This window comes from Nuphar pumila, chromosome 14 (assembly GCF_984573655.1).
Source record: "Nuphar pumila chromosome 14, dmNupPumi1.hap1.1, whole genome shotgun sequence".
NCBI lineage: Eukaryota > Viridiplantae > Streptophyta > Magnoliopsida > Nymphaeales > Nymphaeaceae > Nuphar > Nuphar pumila.
This window is the reverse complement of record NC_143262.1, coordinates 66,220,595-66,241,015: the sequence shown is the minus strand read 5'-3', so window position 1 is coordinate 66,241,015 and position 20,421 is coordinate 66,220,595. Positions and strand designations below refer to the sequence as shown.

General features: G+C 33.0%; 1 protein-coding gene across 2 annotated transcripts in view; it reads right to left on the bottom strand.

The window, feature by feature from the left end:
• Nucleotides 1-20,421, bottom strand: part of RAD5 (DNA/RNA helicase protein) — a 116,202-nt gene that overhangs the window by 85,238 nt on the left and 10,543 nt on the right. For both annotated transcript variants that reach the window (XR_016427560.1, XM_089986635.1), the window contains exons 9-14: nt 19,818-19,964; nt 19,564-19,719; nt 12,235-12,302; nt 3,989-4,111; nt 3,816-3,915; nt 3,605-3,717 (exon numbers count right to left, since the gene is read on the bottom strand). Coding sequence is in view for 1 of the 2 variants with exons in the window: in XM_089986635.1 (XP_089842761.1) it covers nt 3,605-3,717; nt 3,816-3,915; nt 3,989-4,111; nt 12,235-12,302; nt 19,564-19,719; nt 19,818-19,964 (707 nt within the window). In the remaining variant the exon portion in view is untranslated. The remainder of the gene's footprint in view (nt 1-3,604; nt 3,718-3,815; nt 3,916-3,988; nt 4,112-12,234; nt 12,303-19,563; nt 19,720-19,817; nt 19,965-20,421) is intronic.

The following is a 20,421-nucleotide window of genomic DNA, read 5'->3' as shown; positions in this document are numbered from 1 at the left end:
TTTTGTTGGATCCGGATCCAAATCTATTTGAATCCTAAGCTGGACCAAATCCTAAATAATATGGGTCTTGGACTAAGTCTAGATCCATATTAATTTGGATCATATGGATTGGATCCAGTCCGATCCAAATCCGATCCCAGCCCGTCGAGGCGGGCCTTTTTTGAAAAATTATGATTTTCAGGCAATATGTAGCCCAAATTCAGAAAAGTAAAATATCGTTGGACTCAGAATTCCAAGGCGCATCCAACGATATATACTTCGAATTTCGTCTCTGAAATTCGCCTGAATTTAACCCGAATTTTGCTTGAATTTAAAGGTTGAAAATAAAACTTGTTATCATCTTTTAATTGGCTCATTTCGGTCTTGTCAATGAGACCTGGGCCACGCCCAGACTCAATTATTGCATCCTAATATCAAGGGTTTTTCTATATTTCTACAACACAACCAAATTTCAGAAATATCTAAATTTAACAAAGTATGAAAATACACGGTATTACATTTATTAAGTCTGTTGGCCCCCAGATCTTTGAGTTTGGTTTCAGCAATTGTTTTAAAAAAAATCCACTTTTCACAACGATAAGTTGGGATCGTTACAACCCAATTATTGGCTTGATCATTTATGACTTGTCGTGATATGTTTACCTTTTGAGTGGCTGATCCATGTACATGAATCCGATTATGTATATGGATCAGTCTAGTTGGTATTATGCTTATCTACGAACCAGTAGTGGTAAATTCATTGTATAGTCGATTTGAATATATGCAGCAGGTCGTGTACATAAATCTGATTGGAATATGTATTTTTTTGAGATGATACATAAATCTGATCCTAAATGGATCTGTTTGCAATATGAACCTGAAAATAATTTGATGTTTGCATGACTGTGATCATATGCATGTTTGGTTGATTATGCATGGAATTAATCATGAATTATGTGGCATGTAAGCATCGTATTCGTATGCGTATATATTTGACTTAATGTACATTCAGATTTTGTGTTTTGAATGTGCATTGTAAATATGTTTGGAAACAATGTGTGTGTTGCATGTTCACTGAAATTTTGCAATTTGCATAAGTCACTTTTGAGATATGTTAGAGGTCAGATATGAACCACTACGAATCATGTAGGTTAGAAGCATGTGTGGATCCTGTCAGAAAAGAACCTTCACGCTATCTTCTGTAAAAGAGAGAAAAGAAGAGATGGGAGAAGAGTCTGTAGAGAAAAAGACGTCAGTCACCTGCGTCTCCCATTCTATTGAATATATATTTAATGTACAATTCTAGGGTACGAAAATACCCTCTAATAAACTTTTAAAATACACTATAAGAGATTGGATCTTGACCCGATCCGATTCATGAATCGGGTCGGGTTTGGGTCCAAGACCTAACGACGACTTCTTTTCAGATCCAATGTTATTGATTTTATTTATACATTGCACAATTTATTTCTCGAAATTTCTTGTTTTTTCAATTTTAATTACAGTATTAAATTGAGAGGGTCAAGGCCCAAATTTGTTTTTGCACGAGGATTTGCAAACGATTATTGCATAAATAACTTGAAATTTGTTTTAGAATGGTAAAAGAAACCAAACAGTGTAATTAATCTCTTTCTTGATGTCTCATCCATGATGTGAGAATCTTTTATGGCGGCTATAGGGGACCGTGAGGATACTAAAACTCTGTGTGCGATTGTGCTCCAAAACCCGATGTGGTGGTTCACCTCCCAGACACTGTTTTAGAAAAAAATTAGCCACTTTGTCTGGAGGTGGTGGTATTGACTCAATTGTAGTTATTAGTATATCAAGAAAGTAGCGTCAATTGGTTGATAATTTCCATTGATGTCCCGACCAGAGTTACCGGAAGCGCCTAGGTAAAAGGGGAAGCGCGCTTCGGAAGCGCGAAACGTTGCGCTTCCGAAGTGTGAGGGGAAGTGTCCCCCTTTTTTGGGAAGCGTGCTTCCCATTTATGGGAAGCGCGCTTCCCCCACGCTTCCCCATTTTTTCCATTTTTTCGCTTCCCCCTCGCTTCTGGTTCGCTTCCTAGGTCGCTTCCAAGACCGTTCAGAATTTTCTTCTAAGTAGTCCCACACTTCCCCGCTTCCTAAATTTTTGAAAGTGCCTCGCTTCCCGCTCCTGCTTCCCCTATCGCTTCCCGCTCCCGCTTCCTCGATTGGTAACTTTGGTCCCGACATTAGGTGAGGATCCCTAATGTTTTGATAGAAGGTGAGGCTTCCTGATATCGATCGAGAAACAAGTGTGAAACCCAATAAATAAAATACAAATTGTGTTATGCAACAACTAGGAACCTAACTTGAACTTTGTGAATTTGTGCCCGTTTTGAGTATCCGCAGGTTTAAGGAAAAGTAAAAATTAAATTTGTATGCATTTAATAGAAGATATGCATGCAAAAGCAACTCTAATAAATAACTTAATAAGTTATCCATGCATTGGCATTGAATCATGTATATTTTACTGTTCAGCATTAGTTTATGCATTCATGCTTATTTGGTTTCGCATAATATTTGGTTGAATGTTTAAATGGTAAAGTATGTGTAATAAGTTATTCCTCTGAAATTTATGCATAAATTTATTTATGTTATTTTCTTTACTGTTTGAATTTTTAGATAAATTTGTACAAGCACTTCGGTTCTTACTCGTTTTCTTAAAATTATTTTACAGGCACATATGCTCAGTGATGTCCTGGACTAGTTGGCTAGAGAGTGTGAGCCTTGTGATTGCTGTATGAGTTCTGACAAGATGCCTCAAATTGATATAGACGATTTTTATGTCTTAGATATTTGTCATTTTGATTAAATTAATAAAGTTTGATTTATTATTTAGATTGATTTAATGCACAATATGGTTTGTGGTTTGGTATATTAAATCTGTGATGTGCCCCGGATCCTTGAGAGTGTTTTCCACAATTGTTTGAAAAAAAAAATTTACTATTTTTACGAGGTTCAGTCGGGGTCGTTACAAAAAACTATGGAAGAAACACAGCTTTTTCAACCACAAGTGTTCACCCAAATGCGCTTGGATCGTAGAAAAGTGGATTATTGGTAACGTAGTTTGATTGTCAGGAAAAGTTGAACTATGAATCCGGGTGTCCAAACCAAAAGATATAAGCTACTAAAGAAAAATAACATGCTTTTCTATGTATTAATCACTATCGCAAATCAAGCGAATTTCAAAAGAAAAGAAGTAATGAAGATTAGAGGAAATTGATTGGTGCTGCAAAAAACTATAACACAAAAGGATAGGAAGCAGCCATATAGTTCCTAATTTCTCTACTCCCTAGTATTAGGACAAGCCTCAACTCAATTATTTGATACAAATAACGAGTGGAACTTCTAACAAGATCACATGGAGCCATGATCCATACATTCCAACAGAAAAGGAAATGAAGAAACAAAAGGATACACAACTTTTTGTGACAAAGAGAAAGAAAGGTCTTCAAAAAAATAAAAATGAAACAATGCCAATTGCCAACCAAAAGAAAGGCTTTGCTGCATTCCAAACAAGAAGCAAAGGAAACAACAGGGAAATGCATATGTGAGTATATCATAGAAACACTTTGAGAAAAGATAAGTGATTTCAAGCTAACCTCATCACAAGAAAAGGATGATCACAACACTGGCGAAGTCGTAAGAGCAATTCAAGAATGGATGCATAATTGTGAAGAACCCGTCCTTGTTGCACAAACCGGTCAAACTTAACCTAACAAGCATGAAACAGCATCATAGCAAAAGAAAGGGCAAATGATAGAAATAGAAAACTATGATGGAGTCACTCATGAAAAAAAGGAGAACCAGTACCTTTGATCTTTTGAATAAGGCCTCATAGAAGTCCTTTTCGGCTTCTGTGAGCTCGCAATAGATCACTTGAACATCAGCATGGGGAAGAACAAGGATGGGCCTAAAGAAACAAACTGAATTAAAGAACAAAGCTATAGGGTTCAGAAATACAAAATCAATTACCAATGGCCAACCTTCCATCTTTGTCAGTGCTCGATTTAGTTCGTCTTAGCATTATTGGTCTCAATATAGACTGCACTAACTTCAAACCACGCTCATCACCTTCTTCAAAAGGCTTCTGAATAAATTTGTTCCACCTTAAACAATGACAAGCAATTAGAATAGGTAGACAAATGACCAACAAGTCCAAAAGTGTGCCAGCCTCTGGAGAACTTTTGTTTTAATAAAATTCATGCTGAACAAATTCAAAAGTATGAAGAAATTACAGCTTCAAAATCATATGAATCCTGGACCAGAAATATCTCCAATATTTTGCACGTATTGTGTTATTATTGCAAAATGTTTCAAAAAGCAATAATATAAGTATTTGAAATATTTTAAGAGAGTAATTTACAGAAAGCCACTCAATGTTTGAGGCATTACACTAAACTGCCTACTTTATCTAAATGCAAACCAAATACCCCCCTGAGATATAAAATGATAACTTTGTCTTTTTTAATAAAACTCCTCATATGTCATCTGATGGTTTTAGTTAAACAAATCAACAATGACAGCCTTTTAGTCACTTTGTTCAACTACAACTGAATGATTTTAGGACAAGCATGTCCTAGGGTTTCCACTATTTTGAACATGTTGAATCCATCCATGAGGTTCTAAAGGCATTTGTAAGTAATGAAGCCATATATATTAACAATCGACACCACAGGTAAGATGTAGTTCTTGAACCATTTGTTCTTCTTTTAGTTTCATATGAGTCCTTTTTTGCTCAACATACCTCGATTTAGTTCATTTTTTTTTGTTAAATAATGATGTTGACCCCATAGCTAGGTATTCATTCTCTAACCCTAATGAAAACAATTTTTCTCTTATGATCTGCTTCCTCTATACATTTTATCTTCAAATTTGTGTTTGCTTATTGCCATCCTAAAAGGTGATTTTGGGCGAGAACTAGGACTATTTCCAACCATTGACATGAAAAAAGATGAACTTCACCATTTTCACCTTTTTTTTTAAGCCTTTAAAGCGGGTCTCCTTATTTTTCTTAGCTTTTTGAGATTTTGGAGTTAGTCTCCATTGTCCTGGCATGACAATAAGGAACCCAAATCAAGAGTGGGTCAACTAAAGATTAAATGTAACTTTTACAAGATGTCCATTTCCGCAAAAGTGTCTCAACTAAAGCATCATTTCATTTAGCCAAGACATGCCAAAATCTTGCCCTTTACCAATCGAGTGACGTATCAAAGTGTAATATCGTGTATTTTGTTTCTTAGTCATTTTACAATTTTTGAAGTCTTGGAGAAAAAATCGTTTAAGGCTCCGTTTTTAGACTGATGTCTTTGAGTCTGGGCTTGGCCCAGGTTCTATTGACAAGGTCGTAATGAGACAATCGAAGTGAGACAAAGAGTTTTAATTTCGACCTTTAAATTCAAGCGAAATTCAGGTTATTTTCAGATGAAATTTAAAATTTGATATTTGTGTAATATGTCGTTGGATGCGTCTCAAAATTCTAAGCGTAACGGTATTTTACTTTCTTGAATTCGGGTTCCGGTTGGCCCGGAAATCGCATTTTTCTAAAAATTGAGCAGTTTGTCGAACCAGATCCGAAGCTAGATCGGATTGGATCCAAGGCATAGGATCCAAATTATTATGGATTTGGATCTTATTTAAGACCTACTTTAATCTGGATTTAATCCAGATCTTGATCCATTTTTTTGTATGGGTTTGGATTTTGGATCCAGATCTAGATCCAAATCCAAGCCCCATGTTTTTTCAGCTTTAAATTCAATATAAAGCTTTAATTTGGGGTTTAATAAGGTTAGGGAGCCTTCTAGGTTAATTTGGCTATTTTTGGAAGTTTTTAGATAATTTTAATTTATTAATAATTAATTAATTAAATTATATTAATTCCGAATTTTTATTTTAGAGCTAAGTAGGACTTCTTAAAAGAATCTTTATTCTTGCTTAAGAGAGGTTAAGAGAGAGTTTTAAAAATTCTAAAAAGAAAAAAATTACCAAACGTGAAAAAGTAACCTTTAAAGAGTTTCAAAACAAAAAATTGGAAACAAGATGGAGAGAGAGAGTTCCTTTTTGGAAACTTTTTTAGAAAGGGCTGGAGAAGGGGGGACGTCACTACTTCTCACTCTCTTTATTTAACACAAAACAAAAACAAAAAAAAAAGGGAAAGAAAAAGAAAGAGGAAAAGAGGAGAGAGAGAGAAAGGGAAGGAGAGGAAATAGAGGAAGAACAAAGAAAAAGAAGAAAGTTCTTCTCCCCAGCCAGCCCCTTTTCCACCATCGTTTCTCATCTTTTCTTCAATTTTTTCAAAGGTACGCGTCTCCTCTTTTGGTATCAAGTGAGAAATCGAATGCCGATTTGATTTCCATGCAATGTTTTTTAGAAAACCCATGGAAAAAGAGTAAATACGGATGGTTACTCTAAAGTATATGGAGGAGGATTCAAGGATCCTCTTCCATGGACACGTTTTTTATTCTTGAAATCTTTTTTAAAAAATAAAAGTAAAAAAAAATCTGTACACGTGTTTTCTTGATAAAAATGAATTTCTTTGATGATACAAACAGTTTGCTAAGTGTTATATCAGGGTAATATAGATCTCCATGGGTGATCCGTGTTATGGATCGTGAGATGCATATAGCATATAAGTATGTGCTATAATACTTTATTCTTGTGTTTTTCATTAAAATTTGTGCATTGGTGGCCTATTGGTTCATGACATTACAAAAAAAAAATATGAATAAGCACATAAACTTATGTTAGTAGTGCGGGCTGTACAGGTGTATAAACTTACTATAACCATGTTTGCTTGGTGGGGGAAAATCGTTTACCTATGCATCCAGCATAAGCAGTGGCATAGATACGCATAAGCAATTGAAAAAGAAATTTGCAGGTTATACCAGTGGGCGTGGTTATGGACCTAACGGTCTGGCCGAACAGACCAGCCAAGCATGGCTTGGCTGGCCAGGTCTGGCCAGACCTGGCAAGGCGTTGACAGATCTGCCAGGCTCGGCTGGACTGTGTCCAGCCGGCCAGACAGGTTCTGCCAAGCCACAAGGCTCAGCCGAGTGGCTCAGCTGAGCCGGCATGGGTCAATATATATATATATATATATATATATATATATATATATATATATATATATATATATATATATAATGAAAAAAATAATAATAATAATGTATATATATTTTATTGGTGGGCTGTCCAGCCCTGACAGCACACACAGGCCCGGCCTGGGCCTGTGCATGGGCTGTCAGGCCCAGCCGACAGGGTCGGCTGGGCTGACTCGGCTAGCCTGACCCGGGGCTGACCAGACCCGACCCAGCTGACTAAGGTCAGCTGGGCCTGTTTGGAACCCCAGCCAATTGAGTGTAAATCCCTTTAGAAAAAAAATGAGGGTGTTGAATCCTATTTTTACAAAAAATTATTTATTATAGATTGCCTTTGTAAATTTTCAGATTTTTGCCATTGTGAAGGCTTCAGCTATGTGCATGCTAGAAAGTAATTTCCGCATGACTATGATTGACTAATTTTGCGTGATCAATATTCAAATGCAATATTAGTTACATGTGTAATTTGTGAGTATGTGCAAATCTGAAATTTTAGATTATGTTGCATATGTATAGTTGCATAAGTAGCCACATGTTTAAGTGCAGAGATTCATGACTGAAAACTTGCATGTAACGTAAGTATGTGAATTAAAGCATGCATTTGCTAGGAATAAATGCATTAAATGGAATCATGCATTGACATGAATTTGGATATTGAGTGAGAGCATGCAATGAATATGTACATTCAACTAAATCATGCATTTGACATGAATGTGTGAATCAAATGAAAACAAGCAATGAATGTGAAGTTGTGAACTCATGCACATGCACATGCATATGCTTATCATCGTTTTATACGCACCTTTAATTGGCCTTCGTTCTATACGCACCTTTAATTGGCCTACATGAATGTGCATTGTGAAGCATTCAAAAGTAATGCATTGTGGTATGTCATTCATGGTTTTTGCATAGGGTGCATCGATGATCAAAATGAATCATCGTGAGTCTGGTGGGCCTTGAGCTTTGGTTTGTTCTTTCTTTACTTGTTTATAATGCATCGCAAAAATAGCTTTAACATTTTGCATTATATTCCACTCTTCTATGCTTTTCCGCGGGCGATGATCCTGTGATGTTTCTCGCAGGGAAATGTGTGAGCCTTTGCTTTTGTTTGCATGCTGATTTGCAAATTAAAAAAAATGAATAATAATAATTAAATAAAAATAAAAAACCAGTATAATATACGTTCTGAGATCTCTCATTGAAAGAATGGGCATCTTAGAGATTCGGTTTTGGATGACCACGAGGATACAAAAACTATGTGTGCACTAATGATTACTCATGAATCCGATATTGAGGTTCTTTCTCTTAGCCACGGTTTTAGAAAGAGTCTGTCACTTTACTTGGGGGTGGTGTGTAGACACAGTTGTTGTTTTGGTATACCAAGTGGCACTATTTGATGTCAAGGTCCTTAGTGTCCCGACATTAGATGTGGAGGTCTAATGTTCCGAAGGTGATTCAGTCGAAGGCTAAGTTTGGAACCAAGTAATAAAATACAACTTATGTGCTAAGTTGTCCTGGGAACCCTACTTGACCTCAAAAAATTTTACCCGTTTGGTGTATCCGCGAGTAACGGTAATTAAAAAGAGGAACTTAAATTGTGTGGATTTAATAGAGACATGCATATGAAAAAAAATTAATAAGAGGTAATAATTTGCTCATGCATTGCACTGAAGTCATGCATATTCCTGTTATGCATTAGATCATGCATATTACATGCTGCCTTAATTGTTATATGTTGGTGGATGCATAATGTTGTTCGCTAGTACATGTTAAATGGATTTATTGCTTAAATCATGATCTATGTTATTTATTAAATATCCCCTCATGTTTAATAATTGTTCTCTATTGCATGAATTCTTATCTGTATTCTTTATGCTCATTTATTTCATTAGAGAGATTCGTACGCAGAATTCTTCACATTTCTGACACCCTATTTCTGTGATTTTTTGCAGCCGCAGGGGATCAGTGAAGCGACTAGCTTCTGGGAGAGTTATGAGTGTCACACTTTTGCTAGACAGTTCACAGAAGGACAGCGTGACTCAGTTTTTCTTTATTTACTTTTATGTCATTTAAATAACTCGGATATGTCACTTACAATTATTGTTTAAAGACTCTTTCTTTTATAATTAATAAATAATGAGTTACTATAGTTTGGGGTGATAAATATAAGATCTCTTATAGTGTATTTGGTTATCCAATTGAGAATGGAACTGTAAAGGCCCCCGGGTCTTTGGGAATATTTTCGCAATTGATTAAAAAAAATCGCATTTTCAAGGGGTATGAGTTGGGGCCGTTACACAAAGACTACGAAGTGGTGATGCCAACAAATTCTCAAGGATAAGCAAAAAAAAGAGATAATGCATGCCAAGATTGACTACTCACAAGCTTGGCATATCGATGATGATTTTGATAAAGATGAGACCCTTCTCGTTGTTCATCCTATAGCCCCCTAGTGTGGCATTAGAAGTTATGAGATCTAGGGCCAACAAAAAGGGCTATCATGTGTTAGTCGTAGTAACTCAAGCAAGAAAATAAGAGGAAGATCAAGAAGAGCCAATATTAGGAGTTTTTTTTTCCTCCAAGGACCACACATGGGCGCAACCCAAAATCACACAGCTATAACTCGTAAACACAAGCAAGTGAATGTCACGATTAGACGACGGTCAGATGATTTCTACATTCCTTTTCATGCAATAAATTCAATTTATTTTCAACGAGTGGGCAACTGCCATAGCTAGCATTAGTCTTGGATATAAAATGTCCTTAGACCATGAGCTAAGTCACACGGACTCTACTAAAAGGTCATCAACACGCCCCGACACGGGTGCGGCTTCAGACAAGGGGCGGACACGATCAACTAAGTGACTGACTCGGTCAACGCACCGAGGCCGAATCCATCCATATTTTGGACTCGGTCAACTTTGAGCGAGTCTATTTTTGTCCATTTGTTAAAATTAATTTGGACTCGGGTCGCGTCCGGACCTGACCTGGATCCAAGACGGTATCACACTCACAAGCTTCTTTATGTGTTATATTTTGGTAAGTTTTTGTTGTTACTTCAATAGAATTATTTTTTTATTTTTGTTTTAAAATTTACAATCTTATTATTGGTATATATATATTTTTTTTAAATATATATATATAGTCGTGTCCCCGTGTCCAAAATTTTTGAAATTGCTCCGCACTCGTGTTGCACCCGTAATCGCACCCATGTGACATAGACCATGAGTTATATGGGAATCTTATTGATGCCAATTGAAGGAGATGGGGAGTTATTGTGAAGGAATACAACAGTCATGGAAGGAGACTAGGTGTAAGAGAATGGCAAATGGATTGATTACAAAAAATCAATTACCCTATTAAATTTCTTTGTATGCTATCGAAAAGGAACTATGGTTTTGAAATCAATTGATTCATCAAGGGCACCTAAGTCCTCGAAATTATAGTACACATAAATGCAAATCGTTTTAGGTCATAACTATTAATGGTTGCCTAATCTAGTGCATCTAGGCGTTGAACTTGAAAAAAGGTACCAAAATCGCCGACTAGGTTGTCCCCACCTAGGCATGAATACACACAGAGACAAACTGATTGGAGCACAAAAAGGCTCAATGACCTCATATTCATTCGCTAAAACTTGAGGTGGAAATAGAGGTATTATAAGCTTTATTTGACTTTTTTATACATTTACTTATGTTTTCAAAAAATATGATACCAAAAAAGGGCTAATATTTTTCACACAACTGCAAAAGTTGTACAAAAGCATAAGTAATTTGGTCCCATTAGTTTGAACTTTGAATGTATTATACGAATGGGTTCAACAAGAGTAGCATGCTTATGGAAAAAAGATGTGTGGTAGATCAATTTGGAAGGGATGACAATGATCTGCAACAAGAACACATGTTGGGGATGATAGCAATGAGAAAAATGCAGATAAAGATCAAGAAGAAGAAACAGATGAAGATGAAGATGAAGATATTATCATCTATATTTTATTTTGTTTGAATTTTGGAAAACTTGGTTGTAAAACCTTAGGTCTTAAACACTTCAATTTTTCTATATGCTTATGCAGATGAAGATCAAGAATAAGAAGACAGATGATGATGAAGATATTATCAATTATATTTTTTTTTGTTTGGATTTTGGCAAACTTGGCTGTAAAACCTTATGTCTTAACCCTTCAATTTTTCTATATGCTTATGTACACTTATAGTGTTTTACAAGTCTTGCGACTAATCAGTTTGTTTTCTTTGTTTGAGACTCATAGTATAGATAGTTTGTATTTTTTTATTAGTCAAGAATGCCATTAATAAGTAATTATTTTGATTATTCGGTGTTTGGTATTTTACGTGGTTGATTATCATTTATGTGATATTTTGGCTGTGTTTTGAAGTTAATAGCATTGCTTCTTGCATTATGATTTTTTTGTTGTTTTTTTTTGCTTTTTAAGAAAATACTTACAATTTTTACAATACATCACAAAATGTCATATCTTATTTTTAACACATCCTACACGAGTTACAGTATGCCACCTTGGTATGCAACATGATCATGATAAATGATAGTGACATCAATGCATCACTTGGCACATGATGTGGTAGCTAGCATATAATGCAACTAATCATTTAATAACTCTTGATCCAGTTTCAAAAGCAAAACACAATCTAAGCCATGGAATAAGAGAAAGGTACAAAATATCAGATATAATAGGTGGCTCTATTACAATGTCAAAAGCCCACCAGTCTTAAATTTTGCTTCTCCCCATTTTTCTTTTATTCTTTACAAAGAGAGGAGAATGTATTGTGAATATGAGGGTCATGCTTTAAACACCCAAGGGACTATTCAAGTCCAGCCATTTCTTACCTCTTTCCTTTACCAACTTTCACCTTTACATCCTTAAGTATTTTTAAATAGGAGAGGCTTTTAAAAGATTATTGATTAAAAATAAGGTGTGTTCATCATCATTCACTGAATACCCAAAATTGAACATCTATACATGAACTGCTAACAGAAAAAACATAATACTGTCAAAAACAACAATGAAAAAGCACAAGGATGCAGCCATCATGGAGCGCTCATGTCTTCTCAGTTCTCATATACAAGAATTTTGTTTTATTGATAAATCAAACACTTACCATCCCCAGTTGCTCCAGGGTTCCACTCTCAAAAATCGAAGAAGGCTATAAATGTCCTCCAAATTGTTCTGCCAGAAGGAGAAGCATATAAATTTAAAGCTTTGTGAATCCTGAAGAGCGTAATTTTTCAGGGTGGGAAAGAAAACATAAGCAGTGAAAAGGATAATCACATATAATTATTAATAGGCTTGTTGAAAACTCATGCCATTAGTTGAATTGATAAAATTACATAATTGATAGAATAAAAAACTCGTGTGCAGCTTAAAAAATAGTGCTTGCATGTCAATGGCATTTGTATCTTAGATTCGATATCGCAGGCTAGAACAACATAATGCAATCTAGTCAAACCAAAATCATCCTGAGTTATATAGATCTACAAGTCATCTCTTTATAATAAATCATGTTCATATTGTACATATATGCATACATATTCATATATATATATATATATATATATATATATATATATATATATATATATATATATATATATATATATATATATATGTATATATATTTTATTTATAATGATATAATAGGTAATACCCTGTAGGGGTATTTTTGTCAGTTCACAGCATTGTAATAGGTTGTGCCCATTAGGGATAATTTAGTTCTTTTACTTTATTTTGTCTATTTTCTGTTTTTATAGGGACTATTTGGTCAAAGACCAAATAGAGCTGTTGGGTTCTTTTTGGACTAGTCAACAAAGAGTTGACTAGTCAATAGAGCTACTGGAACAGTCCAATGGCTCTATTTGAGACTACTTCTTTTGTATAAATAGGGGTGAACCCCCCTTTTGTTCTCCAATGCTTTTCTTAAGGATTTATGCTCAATAAAGATGAATATTTTTTATATTTTGTTTTTTTATTTAGTTCCTTAATGTGTTATATATGCACTCACTGCTTGTGTTGTTGCCCCTTAATGGCTATTGTTTTGTCCTATAGTGGACTTGTGCTTTTGCACATTGTGATTGTGATCTTGTAAGCCCTTAGTGCATTGGTTTATGCTTATGCACTTTTGTGATCATGATCTTGTAAAGCCCATAGTAGCATTGTTTTTGTATTTTTCGCTATTTCATTACATAGCATCAGAGCCAAGAATTTCTTCTTGGCATTTTGCCTCTTTTGGGTCTTGGGATTCTTTGGTTCGAGTTTGTACTTCATGAAGGATTCATGATCAACGTGTGGCTTGGATTTAAGGAAAAACTAGACCTGGTATATATCTTATTTGTGCTATCTTTTTCATGCATTATGTATGAGGAAGCACTTATTTTCTTTAATCTTTAAATATGTGTGTGTGTGTTGGAGTTTTTTTATTAAAAAAAGGCTTTGAATGCTTTTTTTTATTATTATAGGACTTGTTCTTATAAGGTTTAGTTGTTTAATCTTGTGAAATTATATATATATATATATGTGTGTGTGTGTGTGTGTGTGTGTTTTAAATCATGTTTGAATCCGAACTTTTCAAAAACTTGTTTTATTTGATATATATGTATACAATTTTGTATGCTTCAGTATTTGTTGGCCTTTGTTTTATTATTGAACTTTGTTTTGTTCTTTCTTGAAAAATTGTCATATATTTTAAAATAATTTAAATTTTTTTAAAATAATAGTGTTGTGTGTATTTCATAAGTATGATCTTATGAAATTTTGCTTAAACTTATTTTTAATTCTTCTCTTTACTCTTGGTGTATTAAAAGTAGCATATAAAGTGTTACAAATTATAATCTAGCTTATGAAAAATTAATTTTTATATTGATATTTGATCCTTATACACTTATCATTGCTTTACATGATGAATAAGATTGTTTATTCGTGCATAAAGTATTGAGCATAATTTCTTATGGGAAGTCACTTACTTTAATAAATGCCTTTTATGGTCCTTTTGTAGAACAATAGTTATGATATTGGGTGTTTCTTTTGTTAGTTTTTCTTGTAGTCCTCATGATTATGTTATTTTTTTAGTCATGGCTTTTTAATGAACATTATCTTACATGTTTTGCATGAGATTTAAACATTATGTTTATATTAAACACTGAGTTTTTAATAAAATATTAGGTTGAGAATCATGAGAAACTTCTTTGTATTTTTTTTTTGTGAGTGTTATAAGTGTTTCCCTCATGGTTCACTTTAGTACTTATCCATTATTGGTGGACGTATTTGTCCACTTAGATCTTTGGTGGACTTGTGTGTTCTTGATTAAAGTTGATTAAAGACTCTGGATTCATTGCATACTTGTTATTTATAAAATATAAATTTTTATATTGTGCCCTTAGTACCTTAAATCTATCACTGGCATATATGCTTAAATTTGTTCTTATGCATGTCTTGTGTGTAAGATATGTGGCTTTAAGTTATTTACATTATTGTATATACATGAGTTTTTTTAATCTTTTTGTGAGTATTCATGATTAGTTGTACTTGCGTATGCACTTAGTTTTCTATATGGTTCTTTGATAATCTCTATATATGTTTTGGTCAACTTTAATGTTATATGGCATTGATTGTCTCATAGTAGACTTGTAATCTAGATTTAACTATTTTTCTATATAGCTTGCTTATATTAACGATGCTTACGATTGCATTACATATGATTACAACAATTGACATCTTGTTGTGCATATGATTACACTATATTCAGTCTAAGATTTCCATATACTGTTATAGGATTTGATTTGAAACTTTGTTTTTCAAATCGGTTTATTTCCTTTTTATATTTGAACTCACTTATTTGAAAAATGATTTTCGTGAGTATTTATTGCCATCTTATTGCATTTGTTGTGTCTATAAAATTTTATATGATGTGCCTTATTATTGTTGAACTAGAGTTTGTTTGAGGGGGTGAGTTATGTGCACCACAGTTATGTCTGTATAGATTGTCAACTTATAATTTAGCTCTAACTGACATTTGTTTGATCTTTGGTTTTATGAGTTGTATCACTCATTTGTTTATTTGGCCATTATTATGTTGGATGCTCATAATTATGTTTAACTGTGATGGTTATCTATTTTAGAAACCATGGTGTTTTGAAATATTGTACAAATTGATGACATTAGTTTGTTTCCTACTATTATGCTTCTTATTTAAGTGTCATTTTATATAGACAAGAAATATTTATTCACACTTTTGTGTGTGTTTTAGCTCATTAGTGGCATTATGATTATGCTCCTGTTATAGTCGCTGATACATTTGTTTTTAGTGTCATTATATGTAGACAAGAGATATTTATACACACCTTAATGTGTGTCTTTGACCCTTTAGTGACATTATGTCTATGCTCTGATTCTAGCCCATGATACACTTGATTTTTAAGGTTTGAAGGTCTAGTGAGGTGATTGCTTGTAGTAATCGAACTATCGTTGAGATTCACAAAATATTATTTTTTGATATTTGTCAAATTTTTAAATCTCTTCATATCTTTCGCAAATTGGCGTTGATTTGCATATATATTATTCCACTTGTTATATGAGATTTTTTCAAATCTTTTCATGAAATTTTTAAACTTTTACTACTTGTTTTTCCCTGTGTAGAAAATGTTTATCGATAAAATTTTATGCATTTCATTAATAACATATATATATATATATATATATATATATATATATATATATATGTTTTAAATTTGTTATTTGGTCTTCTATACTTGAGCTTATTCTAGGATGTGCAAGTGAATTTTAATGGGTTGTGATTTATGAAATTGCTCTCATTCATTATTATGTGCATTAAATATATTGCATATATATGTTTTTAATTCATTATCTTATCTACATTGTTATATGCATAAATTTAATTAGCATCTCTTTTCTTAAGGGTTCTTTTTTGAAGTGTTATACTTTATATGCATTTGTTTTTAGCATAAATTGATGATTTGTTCTATTTGAAGTATTTTTATAAAAAAATCTATATTAACTCAAGTAGTCTAGATGAAACAAAAGTTCTATCATGAAATGGTAATCTTTTCTATTTACCAAGAATACAATATTTACAAGCAAAACTTTTCAGAAAAAAAAAGAGAGGTAAGAGAGAAAAGAGATAAGGAGCCCTTCTCAAAGAGTCATTGGAGCTAGTCCAACGGCTCTATTTATAGTCGTTGGACTAGCTCCAAAGGCTATTCAACTAGTCAAGATCTAGTTGGATCTTGACTAATTTAAAAGTCTAATTCAATATGAACTAGACAAAAAATAAAAAAAGAATAAGAAAATAAAATTAAAATAAATAAATAAATAAAATATTATATTATATATAATTACATTTCTATATTTTTAACAACTAGCAATTCAAGCAAGATAAGAGGAGCATACCTCAGATATAAAATTTATAAAAACAATTTTAAACAAGCTTAAGCACATAATCAACATATTTTTCAAGAAAACATAAATATTGATCACAAGAGAATTTAATCACTTAAAGAACATTTAAATTATCAAAAAGAGATAAACAATCATGTATTAATAATATCCCAAATTTTTATAAAAATGCTTCAAATAGAAAAAATCATCAATTTATACTAAAAACAACATGCATATAAATTATACACTTCAAAAAAAAACCTTAAGAAAAGAGGAGCTAATTAAATATATGCATACAACAACGTGGACAAGATAATAAATTTGAAATATATATATATATATATATATATATATATATATATATATATATATATATATATAATGCACATAATAGTAATGAATGAGAGCAATCCCATAAATCACAACCCATTAAAATTCACTCGCCTATCCTAAAATGAGTTTAATTGCAGAAGACCAAATAACAATTTTAAAACATATATATGTTATATGTTATCAATGAAATGCATGAAATTTTTTTGATAAACATTTTCTATACTATGAAAAACAAGTAGTAAAAGTTTAAAAAATTTATGGAAAGATTTTAAAAAATCTCACCTAACAAGTGGAATGATATATGCAAATCAACACCAATTTGTGAAAGATGTGAAGAGATTTAAAAATCCCACAAATATCAAAAAAAAATATTTTGTGAATCTCAATCTATAGTTCGACCACCACAAACAATCACCTCAGTAGACCTCCAAACCTCAAAAATCAAATGTATCATTGACTAGAATAAGAGATACACATAATGTCACTAAAGGGTCAAAGACACACACTAAGGTATGTATAAATATCTCTTGTCTACATATAATGACACTCAAAACAAGTGTATTAGCGACTAGAACAGGAGCATAATCATAATGCCACTAATGGGCTAAAAACACACAAAAGTGTGAATAAATATTTCTTGTTTATATAAAATGACACTTAAATAAAAAGCATAATAGTAGGAAACACAAAAGGTAAGAGAGCTTATAATGAAAATAAACTAATGTCATCAGTTTGTACAATATTTTGAAATACCATGGTTTCAAAAATAGATAGTCATCACAGATAAACATAATTATAAGCATGGTCAAATAAATAAATGAGTGATACAACTCACACACAAAACCAGAGATCAAACAACCATCAGTTAGAGCTAATTTATAAGTTGACAATCTAAACTAACATAACCGTGGTGCACAGAACTCACCCCCTTAAACAAACTCTAGTTCAACAATAATAAAGCCAAGAGAAATGATGCATCATATAAAATTTTGTGATGGACACAATAAATGCAATAAGGCAATAAATACTGATGGAAATCATTTTCCAAATAAGTGAGTTCAAATATAAAAAGGCAATACACCGATTTGAAAAAACAAAGTTTCAAATCAAATCCAATAACGGTATATGAAAATCTTAGACTGAATATAGTGCAATCATATGCACAACAAGATGCCAATTGATGCAATCATAAGCATCGTTAATATGAGCAAGCTATATAGAGATAGCTCAATCTAGATTACAAGTCTACTACAAGACAATCAATGCCATATAACATTAAAGTGGACCAAAACATATATAGAGATTATCAAAGAACCATATAGAAAACTAAGTGCATATGCAAGTATAACCAATCATGGATACTCACAAAAAAATTAAAAGAACTCATGTATATACAATAATGTAAATAACTTAAAGCCACATATCTTATACACAAGACATGCATAAGAACAGATTTAAGCATATATGCACGTGATAGATTTAAGGCACTAAGGGCACAATATAAAAATTTATATTTTATAAATAACAAGTATGTAATGAATCAAGAGTCTTTAATCAAGAACACACAAATCCACCAAAGATCTAAGTGGACAAACACGTTCACCAATAATGGACAAGTACTAAAGTGAACCATAAGGGAAACACTTATATCACCAACAAAAAAAAAAACACAAAGAAGTTACTCATAATTCTCAACGTAATATTTTATACACATAATATTTAAATCTCATGCAAAACATGTAAGATAATGTTCATTAAAGATCCATGAGACTAAAAAATAATATAATCATAAGGACTACAAAAAAGACTAACAAGAGAAATACCCAATATCATAACTATTGTTCCACAAAAAGACCATAAAGGCATTTATTAAAGTGAATGACTTCCCATAAGAAATTATGCTTAATACCTTATGCACGAATAAACAATCTTATTCATCATGTAAAGCAATGATAAGTGCATAAGGATCAAATATCAATACAAAAATTATTTTTTCATAAGCTAGATCATAATTTGTAACACTTCATATGCCACTTTTAATACACCAAGAGTAAAGAGAAGAATTAAAAATAAGTTTAAGCAAAATTTCATAAGATCATACTTATGAAATACACACAACACCATTATTTTAAAATTTCTCAAATTATTTTAAGACAATTTTTCAAGAAAGAACAATGCAATAGCTCTATTTAAGACTAGTTTCAGTTGTTATAGGGGTTGTGTTGTTGCCCCTTGATGGCTATTGTTTTATCTTATAGTAGACTTGTGCTTGTGCACATGGTGATTGTGATCTTGTAAGCCCTTAGTGGCATTGTTTTTGTATTTTCCGTTATTTCATTACATTTATCAACTAATACAGCATACAAGAAGTGAAGCCAGGACCATTGACCTGCCAAATTAACAATTATAAATGTCAGCACCCTGCCAAATTGCAGTGACCTGGGTGAATATGCATGTTCTGAACATGCACTATTCCCACTGTCAACAAGTTAGTCACCAAAGCTGAATCCATAAACAGAACCACCAATTCTATTAGAATTAGGTGGTTCTAGTTCAGAATTTTAATGAACAAGAAAGCGAAGGAAATCAGAACAAAGAAGAAACAAATATAGCCAGCATTAGGGAGGGAACAGATTTTAATAGTGAACTGAAATATGAAATTGAAGCCTTTAACAAAATAGTGCCTGATTAGGCACCACAAAATTACCTGTATAGGTGTGCCAGTTAGACACCACCGTTGATCAGCAGCAAGCGCAGCTGCAGCCATAGAAACTTGACTTTTAGAAGATTTGATTATATGCGCTTCATCAAGCACAACCCTGAACCATCGAACAGAATAAAGCCCACCATTGTCCTCTGCATTCTGCAGTATTTTTAATACATGGTAATAGAAATGGATCCAGTGCAATAAGCAGGCATTCTCAGCAAAAAAAATGAACAAAAGTCAGTAATTCAAGCTACCTCAGCTAAGTACTCTGAAGAAAGCACACCATAAGTTGTTAAGACAACATCATGTTGGGATAGAATTTTGGTATCCTTAGGTCGGCTCTGGCCATAGTGAACATACAGAGACAGTGATCCAGGTTGAGTGTGGGTTTCAATCTCTGTCTGTGACACAAAAATAAATGCTTTTAAAATTCCAAGGCAGATCTTAAGAGAATCACAAATTAAAAATCACATGGAAATGGTTTAAAAGAAGATGGTGATATGAAGTAATGAAGACCATCTAAAATTCATATCAACACTTATAGAAATATTGCAATATGTATTTGGAGTAAAGAAGAAGATCAAGGACAACCTATGTCACACGATCTCTTCACCTAGAATGTGAATCATGTACCAACACGACACGATAAGACACTTCATCAACATAGTCAAACCAGTTTCGCACACAGTCAATATTGTGTCATTAGCTTTATCTATTTTCTTTTATGATCTTATTTACCTATTTCATATTCACTCGAGTTATAGACTGCCGATCCCAAGCCCGGATAAAGGAGGAGGGTTGCGGTAGGCCTGTGACACCCAGCATAAAAACTTAGTCATACCCTATGAATATGAACCA